Raw genomic sequence first — 22653 nt, 5'->3', positions numbered from 1 at the left:
TTTTTTTTTTAGGGGCAAGCGGTAAATCATTGGATGACATCATTGGCGTGCGGTAGGGAGAACATAGACACGTCAGTGGAAGCGAGCAGTAACCAGGAAGTGGCTAGCAAGCTTAGCCAAGTACGGATAATGATCGGCTGAGACTCTGGTGTTTGGACAGGTCGGTGATGGTTTGCTCAATGAACATGTAGCTAGAAATGATAAATGAATCCGAATTTAATCGCCTGCAGGCTAACTAAGGCCAAAATATACTGCGACAGACAGCTGTTAGTCCTACCAACTCACGTTAGCATTGAGGCAACTAGCGAGTAGCGTGCAACCTGCAGGCGACGTTGCATTGCCGGGGTGTAGGGGCGAGGAACTAGTTCACCGTTTTAAACAGGTGTCGGGAAATGGCTGCTGAAATCGAGACCTCTGCGTGTGAATGGGATACATTTATAAAAATGCTTTATAAAGTCGACATTTCCGGCTCCTGTACACAGTGCAAGGTTATCAAGCTAGACCGCGTTTTTATGCTCGAGACTACGTGAACCTGCACAGTTCCTTCAGGACTGACAAGTTTAATAGGGATGCATTTTACTGGATGAATGTTTCCCCGGATATTTCCGGGTTATATGCTTTAGTCCCCGTCATGAGTCCTGCCTCCTCGGTCTGATTTCATCATAGAGTTAGAGCTTTTTATACTTGCTATATTGCAAGACTACAATTTCTTCTCATCTCGGGGTCTCCAACACAGATCAGCTGCCTCTGTCTGCACCCTATCATAGACATCCACGAACCTTCTCTGTGGTCTTCCACTTCTCCCCCTGCTTGGCAGCTCCATATTCAGCATCCACTATCCCTCCTCTGCACACGTCCTAATCGTCTCAGCCTTGGCTCTCTTTGTCTCCAAAGCACTTGACGTGATGCTTCCTGCTCACATAATACTTCAACCTTCCTTCTCTTCATCTATCAGTCATTTATGACAGCTGTGGCCACTGGCACCCTGTTGCTGGACAATAGCATCGAAGCCTGTCATTGATAATCCTGGCCTTGACTGATCCGGTATGGTAGTCTTATTTTTGATGATCCGTATGCTTGATTTGCCCATGATTTTACACTGGATACCCTTCCTGAAGTGTCCAGGCTTGGAACTTTGAAATTGATTTATTTATCCCATAATATTTATCAATGATGATAATCAGCATGATAAATCTTAACTCTTTCTTTGTTGTCTTTTTCCTAGCTTCTGTAGGGTAGGATGGGCAGGCAGAGGAAGAGGGTGGTGACGGGTGAAGCTGCTCCACCTCCACGGAAAGATGAGAAGCCCTCTGCATTTCACCGCAAGGACAAGAAAAAGAAAGTCAATATTGGGAAAATGTTCATTAACATCTCAATTGGTCTCTGCATATTCAGCCTCATCTGGTTCTTTTATGCCATCTACATGAGATCCAGCCTGGCTAAAAGGGTGGTGACTCTGCATCCGTCTCCTCACGTCCTGGATGCCAATAGCACCGATGCCAAGGTTTCCCCAGAGAGGTTCTGGGGGTCATACAGGCCTCAGGTCTACTTTGGGATGAAAACAAGGAGTCCCAGGTCTATTGTGACAGGTATGATCACACATTTAGAGTCAGGCTAAGGCTAAACACTTGTGTCATTAAATGTTTTAATGAAAAACAGCGACTTATTGTATTTTAAACATCGGAATATTTAATAATGAATATCTAAATGGAAACAATATAGCAATGTGGCCACTTGCTTGTTTCCCAAAATGACATGTTAGAAAAACACGTTTGTCTTTGTGATTTTATTGTTCGTTCAACTCTGGTGAAAGACTTTTGAGACTGTGAAAAATCATTTTTTTAACCTTTCAAACCCCACAAACTGCCATAGGTTACAAATGTAGCTTCAACTTACTACATCTCAGAAAAACAAGTGTCTATGAATATGCTGGCCATTTCATTAGTTGCACGTGTTCGAGTGCTCATTAACACAAATATCAGCCAATCACATCACAGCAGCTTAACACATTTAGGTATGGAGACATGCTAAAGGTTGACCTGCTGAAGTTCAGCTGGTAAATGAGGAAGAAAGGTGATTGAAACTCAAATAATCACTCGTTACAACCAAAGTATGCAGAAGAGCATCTCTGAACGTACAGCACATTGAACCTTGAGGCAGACAGATAGCAGAAGATTGCAGATGATCACTCCTGTTAATTAAGAACAGGAAATTGAGGCTACAATTTCGACACGTTCACCAAAATTGGACATCGGAAGATTGGATAAACGTTTGATTTCTGCTGCAAGCATTCATATTTTAGGATCAGAACGTGGCGTAAGCAGCATGCACTCAACGGTTCAGGCTGACGGCGGTGTAAGGGCATGGGGGATATTTTCTTGACACACTGGGATCATTAGAGTCAACTGAGCATCATTTAAACACCACAGCTTAGCTGAGTAATATTGATGATCACGTCCAGCCCTTTACGACCACTGTGTACCCATCTTCGATGAGTTTGTTTCAATGGTTTTAAACAGGAGAGTTTAGCTGTGCCTTGAAGCTCCACTTACCTACTCAGCATCCTTGGTTGAAATGAAACAAACATATAAAGTAAAAAAATATATTTAACTGTAAAATTTTATTAAAAAAACAAAGACTGAAGAAGAATCTTTTTCTTTTTTTTGTAGCTTTTCTGTCAATCACAACAAGGGCACGCTGGTAGAATACGTGGAATTTCTCTTTAATATTTAATGTAATGTAAATATGTAATTCATCTTTTATTTTATAAATCCTAATCCTCCATATTTGGATAAAATTTTGAGTGCTTCCCAAAATTAAGAACACTTTGACTGCACTTAATATTATTGATAATTAGTTGACAGGACTACTTACGGTACATTTTGAGGTACTATTTGCAGATTGCCACATAATCCTGAGCATAATTTGTACAGGTTTATTGCTTTTAACTGAATTTTTCTTTTCCGTTTATGTATAACTCTTGTCAGGCATGATGTGGATGCGTCAGTTTTCTGACTTGGACATGAATCTCAGGCACACTTGTGAGCAGGGCGATCGCCTTCAAGGCTACGGCTGGCTCATGCACGATGGCCTCACCTTTGGCGTCCAAGAAATCCGAGACAACGATTTCACGCTGACCACCGAGTTTGTTAAGAGGATGGGAGGGGATCATGGAGGAGACTGGACGTGGAGGGTCACAGCCAAACAGCATGTGAGTAATAACTTTGCACCGCCGCAGCTGTTATCTCACACGATCAAAAGCAGCTGATAATATTCTGCCATCTAAGTTTATATATTTTAAATGTATTTATGTTCTTCCACTGGTGATTTGTATGTTGTTCTTCAACCACCAGAGCTCCGCCCCCCAGGCACCAGTCATCTCCCTGATGTTTTACGCAGCAGCAGACGCGCAGGGCTCGCTGCAGGCTCACGTAGAGGAGACGAATCGCCTCGCGTCCATCACCGGTTTCTCAGAGGAGCTTGGAAACTTTAAGATCACCTTCCGAAAGCCTGTCACTGGGGAGCTGTCCAGTGCTAAATACGCCACGTGAGTGTATGAGTCCAAACGTGAATAGGAAAAATAGTACACTAAATACAAAGGCAAAGAAGTTGGAGAGAACATACTTTTAAGAGGCTGCTCAGAATTATCAGGGTTAAGGATATGCATCAAACAACAGTAGTCTAAACTTTAATAAATGTAGTACAGCTGCCAAAAATTCCAATTAGCAGTCAGTGATTTAAGGTAAACCTTGATAGAACGGTGAAAACATCCACTCGTGTAGTAGGCAGGAGTCCTAAGTCAGCAAACACAAATGAATTTCTAGTAGAGAATCATGACTTGAATGAGCCATAACATTTTAATTATGTTGCACCGTCTTGGATGGTGTTTTGTGGTGTGATTTAGAGTCATCCTAATTATTACTAGAGTACCTAAAAAAGAAATCTAACCACTAGATGTCAGCAGATGAAGATTTTCAGACTTGATGATACAGGTTTTCTCAACATTGGGACATTTATTTTAGAGGAATATGTACAAAACATTTTACAACCAGTACAAAAATAAAAGAAAAAAACTAATGTACTGCTGAAACAACAGATGATATTAGTGCAGTGAAGGTGTTGTTCACAGCAGGAAAAAACTGTTGTTGCTTCTTATTGAATGGACGAGGAGTATGCTAGCTTTCTGCTAGCAGCATTTACAGGGAGGAGGAGTATTTTGCACTTTGAAGAGGGCCAGAGAAGACCAGCATAGCAAAATAGCAAGGTACAGTATGCACGGATAGAAATGATAAGAATTGTATATGAACTGTTCCAGTGATTAGCTGTGGGAAGGGGCATGATGAAGTTTTATTGTGACCTTCTGTTCAAACTCTGAGTCATTACTACAGCAGGAGATATCAGAAGTTAAGCTACAGTGTGCTAAGTTCAGTTAAGGTTGCTTAATAGTTGTAGCTGAATACAAAATACACTGTAAGGTTTTGTGTTTATTCAACTGATTTGGTACTACACGGCAGTCAATGCTAGTTTTCTGTCTTTTTCAGCTACAACTACCTTCAGACTGTGTCTCCTGGTCTGGAGAAGCTGACTGACATTGTGAAGTACAGTCTGAACCGCAGGTTTGTGTATAGCCCTCCGTCCGGCGAGAAGAAGCATTACATCGGTGTAGATACCTACAAACCCCCTCACCACCAAAACCAGCAGAAACCTGACCAGAGGAAGGAAAGCGACTTTGTGGTGTACCAGGTGACTGTTCAGACACCTTTCCAGATTGAGGTTCTGTTTGAATCTGGAAGCTTTCACGATCGCCCCAACCAGCTGGTGGGCTCCATCATGACTCAGGAGCTGGAGAAGAGGAAAGCGGAGTTTGATGCAAAGTTTGAGAAAGCTTTTGGCCTTGAGAAGAAAGGTTTTAGCCAAGCGTATATTAAATTCGGCAAGGCAGCACTCAGCAACATGCTGGGCGGAATGGGCTACTTCTTTGGGCAGTCGGTAGTACAGTCGGTCTACAATGAATACCCTCTCCTTTATCCCGAAGGTGCTTTATTCACCGCTGTTCCATCACGCTCATTCTTTCCCAGAGGATTCCTTTGGGATGAGGGCTTTCACCAGCTGCTGTTGAGTAAGTGGGATCCCCAGGTGACGAGGGAGGTCATTGCCCACTGGATAGACCTGATGAATATGGAGGGCTGGATCCCCCGTGAGCAGATTCTTGGAGATGAGGCTCGCAGCAAAGTCCCATCTGAATTTATTGTTCAACGAAACGAGAACGCCAACCCCCCTACGCTTTTCTTAGCGCTTCAGGAGCTTATTGAACAACTCTCATCCAATCCAGACAAGGCAGCATTTCAGCCAACCTTGCATTTCCTCCGACGGCTCTTCCCCAGGCTCAAAACCTGGTATGAATGGTACAACACCACACAGACGGGGCCCCTACCCAATTCTTACCGCTGGCGTGGACGCGACAAGGACACCAATCTGTTTCTCAATCCCAAGACCTTGACCTCTGGGCTGGATGACTACCCACGGGCCTCACACCCCTCAGCAGATGAGCGTCACGTTGACTTGCACTGCTGGATGGCGTTGTCCTCAGGCATCATGGCTAAAGTAGCTCAGCTTCTGGGCGAGCCCCATGAGGACTACCAGCTCTCACACAAAGTGCTCAGTGACAACAACCTGCTCAGTGAGCTCCACTGGTCAGAACAACACCGTGCTTTCAGTGACTTTGGCAACCACACAGAGGATGTATCCTTGCAGAGGGAGAAGGTGTACATACCTCCAGGGCAGCCTCGTCATCAGTTCCCCGTAGCTCGTCTCGTTCGCTCTGTCCGCAGGGCCCCCAAAGCGCAGCATGTTAATGCTTTGGGTTATGTTAGCTTGTTCCCGTTCTTACTGCAGATTCTCCAGCCCGACTCACCCAAGCTGGAGCATATTTTCCAGGATATGAGAGACTCCAATAAGCTGTGGACACCCTACGGCCTGCGATCGCTCTCCAAGTCCGATCCACTGTACATGAAGCGAAATACAGAACACGATGCCCCCTACTGGAGAGGACCTATCTGGATTAACATCAACTACTTGGCAGTCAGAGCGCTCCACTACTACAGCCACACAGAAGGGCCATACCAAGAGAAGGCAGCTGTTCTTTATGAGGAACTCAGGACTAACATTATCAATAATGTTTATAGACAGTATGTTGAAGCAGGGTATATTTGGGAGCAGTACAATGACGGCACCGGCAGGGGGCAGGGAAGCCACCCCTTCACCGGCTGGTCATCTCTGACCCTATTAATGATGGCTGAACAGTATTGATGCTGTTGATTTTTATCTCCTATCTTTTAAGATACTGGCCTTCATTTATCTGGATGTGACTGAAACAGCATTGTGCAGTAAAGAGTAGCGACACGCAACGAGATCCAAAATTAGAAACCGGCTTCTGCGGTCACACTGTCTCGTTTAACCTTTGATCAGAATTAAGTGTTTTCACACAAGTATTTTTGAAGGGCAGTTTTAAACAAGCCTAAGTGCAGCTACACTGTCTTTGCCAAGTTTTTGGAGCCAAGCTCCCTCTAGTGCTTCAGATGCATTTAACTTAATTGTCTACACCTTCACTGGTCCAGCCTTTAGTACGGAAAAAGAAAACGGACATCTATGTTTGTTTGTCTTCTTAGGGAGGATTCATGTTTTAACAGCAGTGTGGATGACAGTTTTTATACGGACAGCTGTTTGCTAAAAAAAGTTTCCTGGAAAAGTTCTACGAGTCGTGCTTTCACTTGACAAATAAGGGCCATTATCTGTAACTGTGCCATTTTCTCTTTAATCTATCATGTCTTTGATTCTCTGTCTTAATGATTGATTATTTTGACGTTTAATTGTTTAATCAGTCTTTTGGGGGAAAAAAATGTTACATTCAGTCTTTTTCAGCATTTTTTGTTGCCTGTGGTTTGACTGGCAGGGAATGCAGCAGAGACTGTGACAACAAATAAATGGTTTAAATATTTTTTTTTTGTCAGAGTGTACTTTATTTTGGAAATACTGGTGTGTTTGCAATATTGGAAGCAGGTTTTTTTTTTTAACTTGCTAAGCCTTTAACTGCCATTTCTGCTTGACATCCAACAAAAAGAAAATTACCCTGTTATGGTTGAAACACTGGCGGCTTTGTCTGCTACTACAAATACACAAATGGGCCAAAAACATTAAAACCATTGACGGCTAAAAGTGATCATTTTATCACAATGAGACATCCTGCTGGGATACAGTAAGTCCTGGTATTCCTGTGGATGTTACTTTAACTACTGACCTAAATGTTGTAGTTAAGTACACCCTGTCATGGCAGCAGGCCGGTGTGCCCCACTATCCTCATCCACAGTGGCCCGTCCCCACAGCCTACAGGACCCAAACTATCTTCTGCCAGTTTCCCAGAACCAGACATCAGGCAGGTTAGATCAGGAAGGATCTACATAATGTTATACAGGTGGTTCTAATATCACGGCTGGCTGGATATATATAGTAGTTTTTACACACAAACAGTTCATTTTTTTATTCAAGCATAATCTTAGATTAGGAAAGTTGTTCTTTTTGTAGCCTTTTTATCTTCTAAGCTCCAGATCTTTATAATATCTCTGATAATATCGCCCACCCTCTAGGAGTGGATATTATCCCAAAAAACACGATTAAGTCTGAGATCTAAGTGTTAATATTTAATGAATATTATGCAGTACCACAGAGAGGCTAAGTGTGATTTTCATCCTCAATGTACAGCTTACATGGAAGGCTGTCCACTCTTCCAGTTATTGACATAAAGTTGTGTTGCAGGTACTTCATGTCATTGTCAGTCAAAGCCGACGGTAGCTTCAACACGCTGTGACCTTATACAGCAGCCGGTCCTTTTTCTTTTGTGAGATGGCGCATTTGAAGGCCTTTTGCTGACGTCAATTTTTTCCCTGTTTTTTTTTTTTTTGCATGGTTTCCATGGAGCACAGTTGTTGTGAGGGCTTGGTGCTTAATTAGCCAAGATCAAAGGCATAGAGGAGACATACATGGCAAATTCTTTTCACTCCTTGACATATGTTGCCATACATTCACGCACATGGGCAAAGAGTGGCAATGTTCTTATTAATACTTTGACACCAGATATATAAAACGCTGGCGCTGGGAGCACTGATACGGGCTCTCAGTGTGTGTGCAATGACCACTGGGTTGCAGCCTCTACACTTTTATGAATCCTTTGAATGGACTAGATGTGCGGTTGTATAGTTGAAGGCTTAGCATGGTGCTTTAAGGTTGCATGGCTAAAAATAGTGCCTCTATCAGTTAGCAGAGCAGCAGATAGACTGAGAAGCTGCAGACTGGTAGTCCTGCTGAATGTAGTAAAAGCTACAGTATTAGTATCCATTTTTTCCCTCGATCGTGTCACCGACAATAAGTTTAAGCATGCGCGCGGCTGCAGAAAGGCTTAAAATTCACATTTTACATTTTTGAAACTCTTACTTGACTGAATCGTTGCTGGGTATAAAGCACAAAAAAAAAACCGCCGTATGATTTATCAATGTGAAATAATTGGCTCCGGGTTCAGTTGCGGAAGACGCAAGCTCGTCGTTTGACCCCTTGACCTGCTAACGTAAAAGCAGAGTATCAAGGGATTTTGGACACAGACGAGCCACATCATCTGCCTTTTTGCTGCTTCTCTCAGAGGAAATGGATTCCACATCCCCTCAATGCAACTACAGTCGAAAATGCATTTATTTCTTTGAAGAGTGCGAACAATCTGTGTGACTAAAGCACTCACTGCGCAATCCATCCCCCTCACCCAGGACCCTTTTTTCACAGTGAGATGGGATAATAGCCAAACAGCATCAGAGCTAACTAATGTGACTGCATAATAAACAGATGAGTCAGGGAGTATTCATTTGCATATCATCCCAACCTTATCAGAGCTTCTATACAGTGAATATTTTGTGATTGCCTGCTGCCGGTGATTCGGCTGAGTGAGTGCGGTGAATGCAGTGTCCAAAATGCAGCAGCTCTGTGGGGAAAGGGGCTTTTTTTCTTCTTTTCTTCCTGTGATGGAGATCATTATACATGTACAGAGTAATTATAAAGTTGTCTAATAGCACCCCCTCCCACCACCCCAGCACACACATAGACACACACATACATGCACACACACAGCAGTGACTCCTGTATTGAATGTAATTACTGGGAAGGTATGCTAGAGGGAGCTAATTAATAAGGCATTTGTGAGTGGAAAAGTGGCTTTTTGAATACAGCTTAGCTATCATTTTACTTACAATGGAGAGCTACTTAGAATTAAAGCAGCATAAGTGGATAATTATGCTAATGGATCAATTTGGATTTAAGATATGGTGGCAGGCTGTATTTCTAGATGATCACTGTTCATGCATTACAGCACTACAGTGGCTCTAACACACAGTTTCTGTGCTCATGTGGGCTTGCATGTTCGTATTATTTCACTGCAGATATCAGATGTTTTCTTGTCCCGAGGCCACACGCTGCTCTGTGTGTGCGAGAGTGTGTGTGAGCGTGTGTGTGTTCTCCTCTGACACAACTTTTTTTTTTTGCCTTTCATACAAACAAACAAAGCTTCCAGGCTAACTGGCTATGAATTTGCGCTTCTTAGGAAGTAAGGTTTTTTTGTTTGTTTGTTTTTTCTCGGTCCCTGTGTATTCCTCAAGCCTCGTGGCTTTAAACTGCTCAATGGATCACGTCTCATTAGCGTACTGCATGTTAATGTTGTTGTGGAACTCCAGCTTTGACATCACTGACCACACAGGATGGCGTGACAGCGTTTGTTCTCCCCGACATCAAAAACAGCAAGCTTTCCTCTCATTAGGAGTCATCCTAATTGCTGTTTACACTAAATGGCTTTCGATAAAATTTGCTCTAGGATCTATCATATTCACTTTTACACACAAACTCCCCCCCCCCCTCCTCAGAAGCTTGCTGTTTAATACCGAACTTGCCTCAGCCAACATAGGTCTATGTATGTTATGTAAGGCCCACTATAAATAGGTTCACCCGGGATCTTTTGTCTTTACCTGATTCGCTCTTAGCCCAACAGTTTTTATTTCTGGAGAGAGCTGTGGAAGCTAGTGCAATGTAGAGCCGGCCGTTTCCATAGTTACTTTTGTTAGCTGCAAGCTCTTAACATTCTTCATCTGTTTCCTCACATGTCTGCTGTTAGCTATTTATTTGAATGTGTTTGCATTGCAGGTCTCTGTAATGACCAGTATATGCGCGGCAGTGAAGCACCGATACAAATAATGCTTTCTAATAATTAACGGACGTACATTTTCATACACTTTGTGGAGTCACTTGATAAGAGAAAGAGCAACAAATAGAAATCGGTGTGGGTGCAGATGAGTCAGAGACTAGAATATGCCGACCTATTAACTTAAGTTGGTCAAAAGTACATGCAATTAGTTCCATGTTGCGTGAAAATGATGTAGTGCAGTGGATGTTATTGAGCTTCAGTCTAAAGGCATTGCTGGTTTGTCTGTCAAATGAAATATTATAGATATTTACATTGCTTTCTCTTAATTTCATGTTATCTAACAGTATGTATTTCGTGCGAGTTAAGGAATGCTTCACCTCTGTGGAGATGTTATAATTGAAACAGCAAAAAAAAAAAAGAAAGAAAGAAAATGTTAATGTCTTGGCTTTTTTTTTTTTTGTTGTTTGTTTGGATTTCTTTTGAAAATGTGCAGGCAGTTAGGTAACACCAGGTGCAGTAGCTGGATCGGGCCCAAGAATCGGACTGTCAGAGAGCCGTAAGCATGGATGCAACAGAGAAGAGGGCAAGGTGGGAGCCATGCGAGCACAGCGTGTGTGGAGGAGTCTGGGGGCATAGTTAAAGAAACACTGGGGCATTCCGCAATCACGATTGGAGAGCTGGAATCTGATTCTCACCCATCCCTGTTGTAGAACCAAAGAGTACAGGCAGGCGGCTGGGGACCAAAGTGGGCGAGTGCGAAAGTATTTTTGGATCGCACGGGAAACCTGCCACACCAACAGCAGCAGCAGCATCGGGGCCTGGTACCGGGCTTCCCTAACCCACTCCCACTCTCAGAGGAAGAGCAGGAGAGAGATGTTCCTTCAAAGACGAACCACGCTTCCGCTGCTTTCATTTTTCTTATTTGTGCTATTTCGCTTTCAATTGCCCAGTGTTTGGATGATGATGTAGTATATATAACTATGCAGAGCCCCACATGACAGAGAGAGAGAGAGGGAGAGAGAATAACGAACTTGGCAGCTGAGGCGAGTATCTTGTATTTATAGAAAGTCGTGTTTCCGGCAGAGGTTTCTGTGGTTTTAGCACTCCCAATCCATTTTTGCGGTGTCTTACTGGCCCCATTGTAGTCAGGTTTAGACTGAAGATGTTCCCTCATCTAACGCCTTGGGGGGGAGATTTGACTGTGAGACGTGTCAGAATGTGATTTGGGGGTGGCAGATGGATTTCTGCTAGCACCGTTTAACCCTTACTTTCGGAGGATTTCTCCATAAATGTTCTGTGCAGTCAGAAGCAGAAGACATTAGCAAAAAAGTACGGCACAGCTCTTGAGGCTGAATGTAAATGTGTTATATATACATATACATTTTCACACCATCAGGATGCAGAGAAGATGGGAGCTTACCTTGTTAAATTTTTTTTATTTTCTTAATCTCAGTTCTTTTGTATTTGTCTTGTGGATCCAGTGCAGTAATTTCTGTATAAGCTCTCCAGATCATGGTGGGTTTGAAGTGCTTTTTTATTTCAAACAGCAACGACAGCCTCTGCATCTCAGTGGATTTCCTGGTATGGATCAGGTTCGTCTATTATTTACTCTCAAACACTGTGGGCTGCAAAGCTGGTTGACAGGATGCCAAGGCATTGAGATTTCCAGGAGTTACTGTACACATCAGGTTCATTTTAAAGCATCAGTTGTAGGTGCAAAATGATTGTGTTCTTTTAACAAGAAGTAATGTTGATGTGACTATAGAAAGATCCAGTGATTTAGTTCAATTCAATTCAATTTTATTTGTATAGCATCAAATCACAACAAAAGTCGCCTCAAGGCTTACTAACGTAAGTTAGTCCAGGTGTCAAACTGTTAAAGGCCAAGAAAATCAAACAGCGGCGGAGCTGTGTTGTCCGGAAAATTTAGAATTCCTATTGCAAATCGATTGATGGAAAGAAGCCTGCAACTGGTTTTCAATAACTAGTGAAAGCCATCCACTTATCTGATTTGGCTTCAAACCAGAATTATAGTGTGCGCTGCAGGACAAAGGCAATAAATTCTATCAATAAGAACAGACAATTATAAGAGCACCTTTGGTCTCTGGGTGGAACACGAGCTCACATTTTTGGGGGAATTGAAAATTCGAAAATTAACACTTGCAGATCCCAAATACAATACAATCTATTGATGAGACTTTTTTGATGTGCAATTTGTTTCACTAGCTTGACTGAGACCAGAATGAGCACCACACAATGTGCATTTACATGCCAGGATGTGCCTTTTTTTGTAATGATGTGTTATAAAGGCTCAAACCATCATCTGGGTTTCATCTGTATTACTGATCTAGGTTGTTGGTAAAGCAGCGGTTAGATATTCCATTTCTTACAAAGTCAAAATAGCCAAATATACAGCAGGCATTATTGTCCACCCTAACCTTCATCTCACAGGCAATGATTTCAGAGGACACTCACTCCTTTCTGCCTCTTCAACTCGTGTCAGGCACCCACCTGGTAAGAAAAACTCCCACTGCCTGTCCAGGAGCGAACCTGAAAATAACCCAGCCAGATGCTTCACTTTGACCTAAACATCCAATAAAGCAGTTGCAACGTTACCAATGAGTTAACATAGACTTACTATGTTTTTTCTGTCAGAGTAGGCCCGATATCATCAGGACACTGCTATTTTTTTCACATGCTGACACTAAACGCTATGAAATACCGAGTGTATTTCATGGAAAATGTTAGCAGCGTGACTTTGAGCACAAAAGTAAAATCAATTGGCCCACCACTGTGGTCTAGACTGAAAATATCAAAAACTTTTATATTACACTCTTCCTCTGTGATCCCTTGACTGATGATTTAGAGCCGCCAGCAGGATTTTACTTTTTTTTTTTTTTTTTTTACCTTTTTCCTGAAGTATCTTCACATTTAATAGAAGACGTGCAGCGCAAAATTCCTATAAATATTCATGATTGTCCGGTGACACATCTTAATGGCTTTGATTATCCTCTGACTTTTCCTCCAGTCTAACGGCGAGGCTGACATTTCTGCACTGTGGAAAGATTTTGCAAGAAATTTGCTACACGTGTTAAAGCCCGTCCTCAATGAAGTGGCGATCCACTTCATGTAGCAGGTCCAGATTTTAATTTGTCTCGCTCTTCATGACAAAACAAGTGCAATTGTGTTAATTGCGCAGAAGCAAATGTTTGCATTTTAGCGTGCTGAGCCAAATTTTGCAACTCTGCTGGCATCTTGAAGCATCTGCAGGGAATTACTTGTGCAGGTATTTTGAAGGATTGTTCAAAATTAATTTCAGTAGTAGTAAAAAAAAAAAAAAAGAACACATATTATCAGTTGAATCTGACTAGAAAAGAAAGTAAAAGCTTAAGAGGTTTGCTGACTGTGCCTCAAAATAATGTTTTAAAAAGCATTTTTGTGGAAGTTGTAACATTATCTTTCCCATAGATTTCAGTTCAGGGTTATTTAAGTGCCATGCCTCTGATGTAGCTCTCACGCCTCTTATTTCTGGCTAGGCTAAAATGTTGGACAGGGTTTCATGTAATAATAATAATAATAATATTGCCATTTTCAGTGTGTCAACATTTAGCCCAAAGCCTCACAGCCTTAGCAGGGCTGTGGACTTCACAAAGGAAAGAGCTAAAGCAGAAGTAGGCGCTCAGTGTTTGTTTGTCTGTTTGTTCATTTGTCTGTCTGTTTTCAGGAGGATAAAAGACAAAACAGAAAACTGCCAAGCAGACTTTCATGAACCTTAGAGGGGAAATGGAATAGAAAGAATCCATTCAGTTTTAGGGCAGGTCTGGTTCACTCTTTTTTTTTAAACCCTTTGTCACCCAAATATCAGACATATTATTATCAGACTTATTTTGTAATTTTAGCTGCAAAAGTAAAAAAGTAATAGTCGTCTTTCAGGAACCATCTGAATTTCCCCTCTAGCCCAAAATGTTTGAGGAGCTCTGGTAATGTGAGGCGCACATGGTGAAATCTAGGCGGAGCTGATTTTTCTGTCTGTGTTCAGACAGCAGTACCTTGTGAATGCTTTGTGCTACCACGATACACCGAATATCCCCATAAAACTCGTCTTCTCTACTTTCCGAAAGCATTTAAATTTCGTAACTAGCACGAACGGAGTTACGGTTATTTGAAGAGCTCTTGTAAAATGGGCCCTACACCGGGCTGATAGTAAAAAGATGGGTTAAGATGCCAAAACAGGGCACTTGACTCCAGACCTTAAGGTTAGAAGACAAATTAATATATTAGCTAAATTAGAAAGTACTACAGCTTGAGCTTGTTATAGGTCAGTACTATATTAAAGCAAGTTCTACTTGTGCTCTACTGAAACTATCCATTTAGCAGAAGTGCCAAGACATCCTTTCATTAAAGCAATGTTTCATCTTCTTTCCATTGCCAGCACTTTAAACCTCTTTTGAAGTCAATATCTTATTAAAACAGAGAAGTTGGTATTGCTCTACATTCTTTCCCTGCCTAGCAAGCCGTTTCCTCAGAAACAGGAGCATTTTGTCTCACAGTGCTCAGAGGAAGGGAATAAAACAAAGGCTTTCATTTAACTTTCACAGGTATGGAGTTACCCCTGCGCTATAATGTCAGTAAGTGCTAACATTACGTAAATCCATTACTTAGTCCCTGTGCTGTGGCATTTTATGGAGGAGAGAGGTTAGCCACACTGCAGTTATCATAACAGCATCTCGTGATCTGAACTCTGTGTGATCAGATTGGTTTTAATAGACTCTGGATTACTTGGAGGCAGTTCCTCAAAGCTAAACATCTCTGGGCCTAGAATTAGAGTGCATAGCTGAGGTGAAAACGATTTGTTCCGGAGAATGTCACTGCTGCAATGAAAGAGCTTATATGCTATTATCATACCCTACCTTAAAAAGATGACAGGGTAGCGACTTAGAGATCCTTTGATACATTTTCCAGCGCTCAGTATTGATGGAGATAACATAAAATTTGAGCTGTCTAGCGTGAGCGGGCTGTTTATTATGGCTAATAGTCCTTTTTGCATTTGTGCTGCAGTAGACACAGTAACTTTTATTCCATATAGTCCACAATCTCTCTTACCTTCGGTTAATCTCGCCTGTAACAAAACACACTTAGAGTCAGGTGGAATGGCCTGAGATCTGAGCCCTTGCAGTTGTCTGTCGTACGTGAATGAAGCAGCTTTCTGGTTTTCCTTCCCTTGCCTTGTTAGATTTTTGCTCGTGTATAGCCGCGTGCACTTGTGACCCCGTGTTGCTGGCTTTACAGCTATTGCAAAAGTCAAATTAAAGAGCGATTTCCCTTTTCTAAGATTGCTTCATTTGAATACGTTTTAACCCTAAAAATTACACAGTGCGGTAGATAGAAGTTTGAGAAGTCTGCATAATTTTAGGAGGGGTCCCTGTCCTTTCCTCTCTCCCAGGCGTGTTCCCTATTTTGTCCATCTGCTTTTATAAAAGCTAAAATACCAACAGACACTCAGCGCCCACTTCATTACCTGGTCAGCCTGTGCTGTTTAATGCACTCCAGTACACGGTGCCATTTATGTACATGGCTTTACCATTAAGGGTACACAGCATTTAGTTATTGGGCTTTTTAATAAGAGGAGTTTCTGTTATTCTGACCCCTCATGTGCAGAATGTGAATGGGAAGGACACAATATAAGAAACACTTTTGAATAGCATTTCATGTCTAAAAACACAATCTTCCTCTAACCCCTTAAATACGTTTGAGGATTCATGTTGTTGTTTTTTCAGTATACTAGTATGCAGATTATGTCATGAACTGTTATTTGCTTTCTATGGAAATTAAATACAATATTAGTGCAGATGTTTGAAGTACTATTATACTTAAGGCTTAATAAGGCATCTTACTGAAATACTCAAATATTCCCATGAACATTATGGCTGTACAGAGGCTTAGAGTATCACTTATGCGCTTTAATGCTGTACAACTCAGAACTCTGGGCCTCCTGCTCATGTAAAAGAAATGTTATTTGTAGAGCTAAAAGCTCCACGGTGTTAATGGAAATGAATGATTTCGGTATGAATTCTTCTGCCGGCTATAGGATTGATTTTAAGGGAAATAATGCAATTCACCTAAATAAAGACACACACGAAGCATTCAGAGTGAAGTTTAAAAAAAAAAAGAAAAAGTAATGACTTTTTGCTGGTTCATGTGTGATTACACGGCCGAACGCTGCACCGTCGCTATCCATGGTCCTGAACCTCCGAGCCGGAGCCAGAGGTCTGCTGCAGACTGCAGCGTCCTATGAAAGAGTATCGACTTTTTGTAATAGGAAGTGTGACCACGGAGTGCACCCGGCAACAGATGCGAAAGTGAAAAAAAAAATGCTTTGGGGGGGTTGAAATGTCATGTGAACAGTTGGGTTCAACCACTGAACACCTCAGGGGTGTTATCGACTCCCTTCAATGCTTTTAAAGGCCAAGGGTTCGCTCAGACCAGGCTGTGCTGTTATTCGCCTGATAGAGTGAGCGACCACAATTTCCAGCGGCACCTCGAGAGGAAGTGAATTTGTGAAAGTAAATCTAAGCAGTGGAACGTCTGGAAGGAGAGTTCAGCGCACTACTAGAAACATCCAGATCACACAGTCTGCACCAGACACGAGAAAGGATGGTGTCAGCCGAGGGGAAAAGAAGTACCTGAATAGGTGTGCATAGGCGTGTATTTAAAGCGTGTAGTGATATTTGTACCCCGTGTCACAGCACGTGAAGCCAGCCTCTTTCTTTTCAGGTTTTAAATAGAACAAAGTCAATTAATGTGCTTCGTTACACCTTTAATATGTTACATTTGACTTTATAGACATTTTTGTATCCTTGCGTTATATCTGCTGGGCTACATGTGCGTTATTTCTTACTCATCTCGCACATTTACGCGCATTTCAACGTCCTTTATGGCCTGTTTGGTCATGTAAGTGATCTTGTTTTATAGTATTTAGTATTCTGTATTGCATGTTATGTGTAGTTACTGCAACAAATGAGACATTTCCGTCTTTTAAGCTCATAGTCCCAAGTTGGAGTAACTCTTTTTTTTTACACATCCTTAATTGGTAACTGCTACCCTCTCGGCTACTAAACGAGAGGAATAATACTCGTTTGACATGCACAGCCAAAACAAATGGGCGCATGGACTGTGGAGCCCTTTTGACATCGTTTCTTTTCAGTGTGAAATTTTCCGCGTTGGACGAGGATGCATCCAGGAGAGGACTTTATGGCTCAAGATTAGCTTCACTTTTGTGACATTTTAATTAAAAAGACGATTCGTTTATGTGGAAAGAAAAAGGCATCATTATTAAGGAACACTACCGCCACTTGTTGCAACGTCAGACTCCCATCTCTCCGGCATGGGAGGAGGGAGGATTTGAGGGGAGGTGGGGACACCGTCACATCCTCTGTCCATATATGGGCATGAAGTTTACACGCAGCGGGGAATCCTCTCACTGGAGCTGATGAATGGGGAGGAGGGCCGAGGGAGCTGCCAAAGTGTATATAAGGAGAGAGAGGGGAAGTCGCTGATGTGAAATCCACAGCAGGCAAATACCTACCGAGGAGCAGAAACGAAAAGGAATACCGTTAATTGCTTTTTTTCCCTGTTTTTGACCACAGACCACTTTGGATCATTTGTTGAATACCATCAAAACAAGCTTCTGTATTATTTGTTTACCCCCTCCCTTTTTTTTATTTTACCTTTTTTGTTTCCTTCCCTGGGAGAGACGGACTTTTAAGTGCATCAGTATGTTGAACAATATGGATTTGAATGCGAAAGATTCTTTCTACCCTCAGTTTGAGAATTGCAACAGTTCTTCCTTGGGGATGGAAAACAGCGTGCGGAAAGATAACCAGGAGGTGTATGTCGATGCAGAGCGGGGAGTACCTGCCCAGTTTGGCCACGGTGAGTTCGCATGTTTGCACTGTCGATGAATCTGCATGCATGACCGTTTAAAACGTAGAAGATGAGCATTACCGGAAAGCGATGAGACTTTATTTTCGGGGCAGTCCGGTATGCTCTCTATCGGGGGCAAAATACGCACGGATGTTTATGTAACGCAGTTTTTTTTTTCACACACCCCCACCAATCGCTTAAATTCCACTCATTTTTTAATCCACTTATAAAAGACTCGCGGTTACAAAGTTTCCTCTCTTTCTAATTCCACAGAAGGAACACCTGCAACTCTCAAAACCGAAGCTTCCAACTCAGAATTCGCTTTTAACCCCTGCGAGTGCCCAAAAGACACATACACCCCCTCCTCGCTCGCCTACTCCGGCAGTTTCTATGTGGAGGCATCTCAGGGAGCGCCGTGCAGCACCGAAACACTCCTCAACATGATCACAGAGATTGTGGGCATATCCACGCTGCCGCTTTCAGAAGTGCAACAGAGCGGCAGTCGGGGAACTTATCCGTCGCCTGCGCCGCTGGACAGCAGCAGTGGTAATTTTGGAGACCCTGGCTCCAAGAGGCAGTCCTACACGTGCTCCGGACCCACTCCTCCTGTGTACTCTCCGGATCAGACGTGCTCGAGGTATCCCGATGATCAGGCCGGCGGCCAGGTCCAAGACCCGTCCTCTTCCCAGCTCAACTTCAGCTCATCCCGAGCTCCTAACCAGAAGAAGGCTGAACCAAAGTCAGAGGCTGCTTCTTTCCCCGTCGTGGTGAAGAATGAGTTTGAGAGCAGCTGCTACGAGTGGGGGACCCTTAATAAGTCTGACTGTTTGGAGACCAGTTTCCAGACTGAAACCTTTCCGATGTCGAGCGATTTCCCCCCTGACCAGCAAATGGATGTAAAGGAACTTTTAGACACGTTCCCCCCGATTTGTCCCAACCCGGAGATGGAGTTTAAAGTGGAGGAGGGCATCAAACAGGAGCCGTGTTTCTCTGACACCTGTTCTCAGAGCTACTCCAGCCCCATGTACAATAATTACCTCCCACCCCCGCCGATGGGCCTCTCCTCTAACCTGAAACCCTTCCCCGAACCTCCACAGCCATCTAATCAGTGCGATTCCTTATACACAACACCAGCTTTACCGAGCACCATAGACTCCATCCTGTACTCTTCCTTGCTGCCAGATTCATTTGCCCAAAGTTACACCACCCGCGCTGCGAAGCCCCCCAGGGCCAGAAAGAGCCCTGCCGCCTCTCATGGCCCCGCCAAAGAGAAGCCCTTCACCTGCCCCATGGAGAGCTGCGACCGGCGCTTCTCTCGCTCGGACGAGTTAAACCGGCACATCCGCATCCACACAGGCCACAAACCTTTCCAGTGCCGCATTTGTTTGCGCAGTTTCAGCCGTAGCGATCACCTCACCACCCACACCAGGACTCACACCGGGGAGAAACCGTTCTCCTGCGACGTGTGCGGCAAACGCTTTGCCCGCAGCGACGAGAGAAAACGGCACGGACGCGTACATCTGAAACAAAAGGAGAAAATGGAAATTAAGCCACAGGTGACCACCGGCGCGTGGCCGTTCACTCTTCCCGAGGGGATCTGAAGACCAGGCCGCGTGTGCACACTTAACATGTTAGGATCTTTCCGTCTTGGAAGATAAACCAGCTGACTACAAGTTGATGTCTGAGTTGGTCTGACTGGTGAGCCAATACCTAACGTAAAAGGTTTTTGCGAATATTAAGAGTTTTTGAGGAGCAGAGAAGGGGAAGAGGACTGCTTCGGCCTTATTGCAGGCTGCCGATGCTGCTGACTATTATGCAAAAAAAAAAAAGTGCATAAGTTGTAAGAGTCGGTAAACAGATCAACAATTAACTTGTTGCTGTTACTGTCAGTAAAGCCAAACCTCTCCGCCCTGAATTGCATGACTGCTGTTCAGCACCTCCTTCACCTGGACAGCTCCAACCTCCATTCGCCTCTCACACTGAATGGATTGCACTTACAGATTATTAATATCTCCATTTAAGATTCTTATTTTCTGCTTTTAGCATTCTTAGAGCAATTGTTTGGACTATGTTTCTTAAAAATTCTTGCATGTTTATGTCAGTGTTTTTTTTTTTTTTTTCCCTTTGGCTGGAATATCAACCTCTGTCAAGGTACTCGTTCACTCCACAGTGAAGGTTTATTGACATGAATGTAGACTAACATATTTATGGTTCTCACCATAAAGCTGCCCACCTTTGATCAGATTTAGTGTTTGTTTATCTTCTTATCATTATGCTGTCAGTGTTTTTTGTCACTGGTCTTTGTGTTGTGTTACAATTGTTTGGATTATTACAGTTGTGAAAGATATATCATAAATGGGAAATAAATATATTTGTATTACTGTACTTTCTTTGTATTTTTATAGCCAACTGTATATTTTACAAGTATATTTGAGCGTCCTTTTTAAGGTGAATTGTATTCTAAATCATAACTAATGTCTTGGTTTTTGAGGGCTATTGTTTAGTAATACAATATTTTAAATGTTACAATTTGATATCGGAAACCTTTTCGCACTTCATCCCATTGTTGGTACGATGAGAGTTATTTCATTGAATTGTTGATCTAGATTTTAAAAAAAGGGAATGTACTCTAGTTGTGGTACGGCTTTTCAATTCAAGCCATTTTACAGTATGTACAGAGGTATGTTTATTCGAGCTAGGGAAAAAACCTAGCAAATCATATTTAAAAAGAAAAAAAAACATTGCTTTTAAGTAATCAGGTAGCACACATTGCTGCGAGTTTCTGTAGACTTTACCTTGGCGATGAAAGGGTTTTTGACTCCTCATATCTTTTGCTGGAGATACTGTATGCTGAAAAATGTTCACACTTTAGCAAAAAAACGTCAAAACAAAACAAAACAAAAAAAATGTTCAGAGTTTGGTGAAACTGTCACCAACAGGGTACTGCAAAAAGTAATTTAACTCGCCTTAAGTTATATTAACTGTTCAAGTAAAGATTTTGTACATACACAGTTTCTACAATACTTTAAATTAATATCGATGTTGTTATTTTTATGAAAAGTTTATGAGCAAAATAAAATTTTCTGGAAGCAGCAAGTTTCTCGTGTGTGTGGTTTGGAATGATCTCACTTTGCTCAATGGTATCGTGCGCCGTCAAGACCCCCCGTCGGAGCATTCAGATGAGTGTGTGTCTTACCCAAAATAAACATTATAACAGGCCCCCCATGGCGCCACACTGTAGCCCTAACATTAGACATCGCAGTTCTGCCCTGTGACTCACGAGGCTCAAACACATTACAGTGAATACCTCGCCCCGAATCCCTGTTGACTTCAAAAGATTTTCTCGTGATGTGAACACCACATGCGCCACGGTAATCTTGTTAAAAAGGACATTTTCTTGCCATGTCAATGAGATGATCTCAAGCCTTGTGTTCATTCATTCCTTTGTTCATTCAATTGCCCCTTTTTCCTCTTTTTTGGGGGCTATAGAAGGATATTAATTTCAACCCAAGCGCTGAACACGATCATCTTCTATTATCGTGATTTTGTTTCTTTTTGAATAACGCTGGAACTTTAGCCTCCTCTTGTCAAAACTTCCCATTGCATTCCTGTAAGTGCAGGTAATAATCTTTGTGCCTTCAGACCTTTCTACAAGAAAAAGGAAAGAGTGACTCAAAGCTGTGGTGAAAGCCATTTCTTCATTTTGTAATCTTTAGAGTGTTTTTTTTAAGCAGCACTCTGTAAAGAAGAGATCATTGTACGAGCAATGCTTAACGTAAAAGCAACTACAACACTGATTTGCTCTACTGTGTACATGCATACGATTTTCAGAGGCATTTTTCAACATGCCAAAATCTCACAATCTGTCACCGCAAACCGTGGAGCCATCCATGTATGAGGGTCTCCGCGGTGGTACACTGCCCGTGACGCAGTTGGCTGGCAGATCACTACTTTGCATGCCCACGGCAGTGCGCAAGTGCCTGCGTTGTCTGTGGCTGACAAACATACTGTAGCAGTGTGGAAATGCAAGCTGCCACACAGAGCACTGTGAATAGTATGTACCCATCCTCTCCTGTCTATCACTCATCCTTGCTTACAATAGCGCGTGGCCCAACCGGCATCGGCACGCACCCGCTTGTCCGTGTTGTTTTAGTGGCAAACATTGTCCAGTGATGGATGGTTGAGGTTTTTAAATTGCGGCGATGTGCAGTCACGGTGACCATTATCCAGACACTTGAAGATTGAAGAGTTATTGAACTGTGGCCAGTGATGGAATTTCTGCAATTGTGCGTTTGTAAGCTCAAATTCGCATTTGCATACTGTAAATGGCTGATGTATCTGCACCATGTGAGCCCGGTCTCAGCAGCGGTGCCTTTATTGAATATGTTTAGTATGTTGTAAGTCTTCCTAACAAAAGACGTAAATCAGTTCTTTTCCTCTGACTGACGAGTGTGTGCGTGTTGTTGTTTTAAAAAAACTCCTGTAGATATGCATAATTG

The 22653-nt window shown here is 42.6% G+C and overlaps 2 protein-coding genes across 3 annotated transcripts; both read left to right on the top strand.

The window, feature by feature from the left end:
- Positions 1-34: 34 nt before the first annotated feature.
- Positions 35-6997, top strand: mogs (mannosyl-oligosaccharide glucosidase). The gene is made up of 5 exons (XM_080881222.1): positions 35-160; positions 1226-1589; positions 2988-3211; positions 3354-3547; positions 4542-6997. Exons 2-5 carry the CDS (start codon positions 1241-1243, stop codon positions 6307-6309), a joined length of 2535 nt encoding a protein of 844 aa, XP_080737348.1. The 5' UTR covers positions 35-160; positions 1226-1240; the 3' UTR covers positions 6310-6997.
- Positions 6998-13496: 6499 nt separating this feature from the next.
- On the top strand, positions 13497-21238 carry LOC308395117 (uncharacterized protein). 2 transcript variants are annotated; one of them, XM_080879800.1, is made up of 2 exons: positions 13497-18163; positions 18431-21238. In XM_080879800.1, exons 1-2 carry the CDS (start codon positions 18007-18009, stop codon positions 19753-19755), a joined length of 1482 nt encoding a protein of 493 aa, XP_080735926.1. In that variant the 5' UTR covers positions 13497-18006; the 3' UTR covers positions 19756-21238. The 2 variants fall into 2 exon arrangements, with proteins under 2 accessions (XP_080735926.1, XP_080735925.1); XM_080879799.1 differs by having other exon boundaries at positions 18428-21238.
- The last annotated feature ends 1415 nt before the right edge of the window (positions 21239-22653 follow it).

The sequence above is a fragment of the Rhamphochromis sp. 'chilingali' genome (genome assembly GCF_963969265.1).
Source record: "Rhamphochromis sp. 'chilingali' genome assembly, chromosome: 4".
NCBI classification, from domain to species: Eukaryota; Metazoa; Chordata; class Actinopteri; order Cichliformes; family Cichlidae; genus Rhamphochromis; species Rhamphochromis sp. 'chilingali'.
This window is presented reverse-complemented; position numbering and strand designations above follow the sequence as displayed.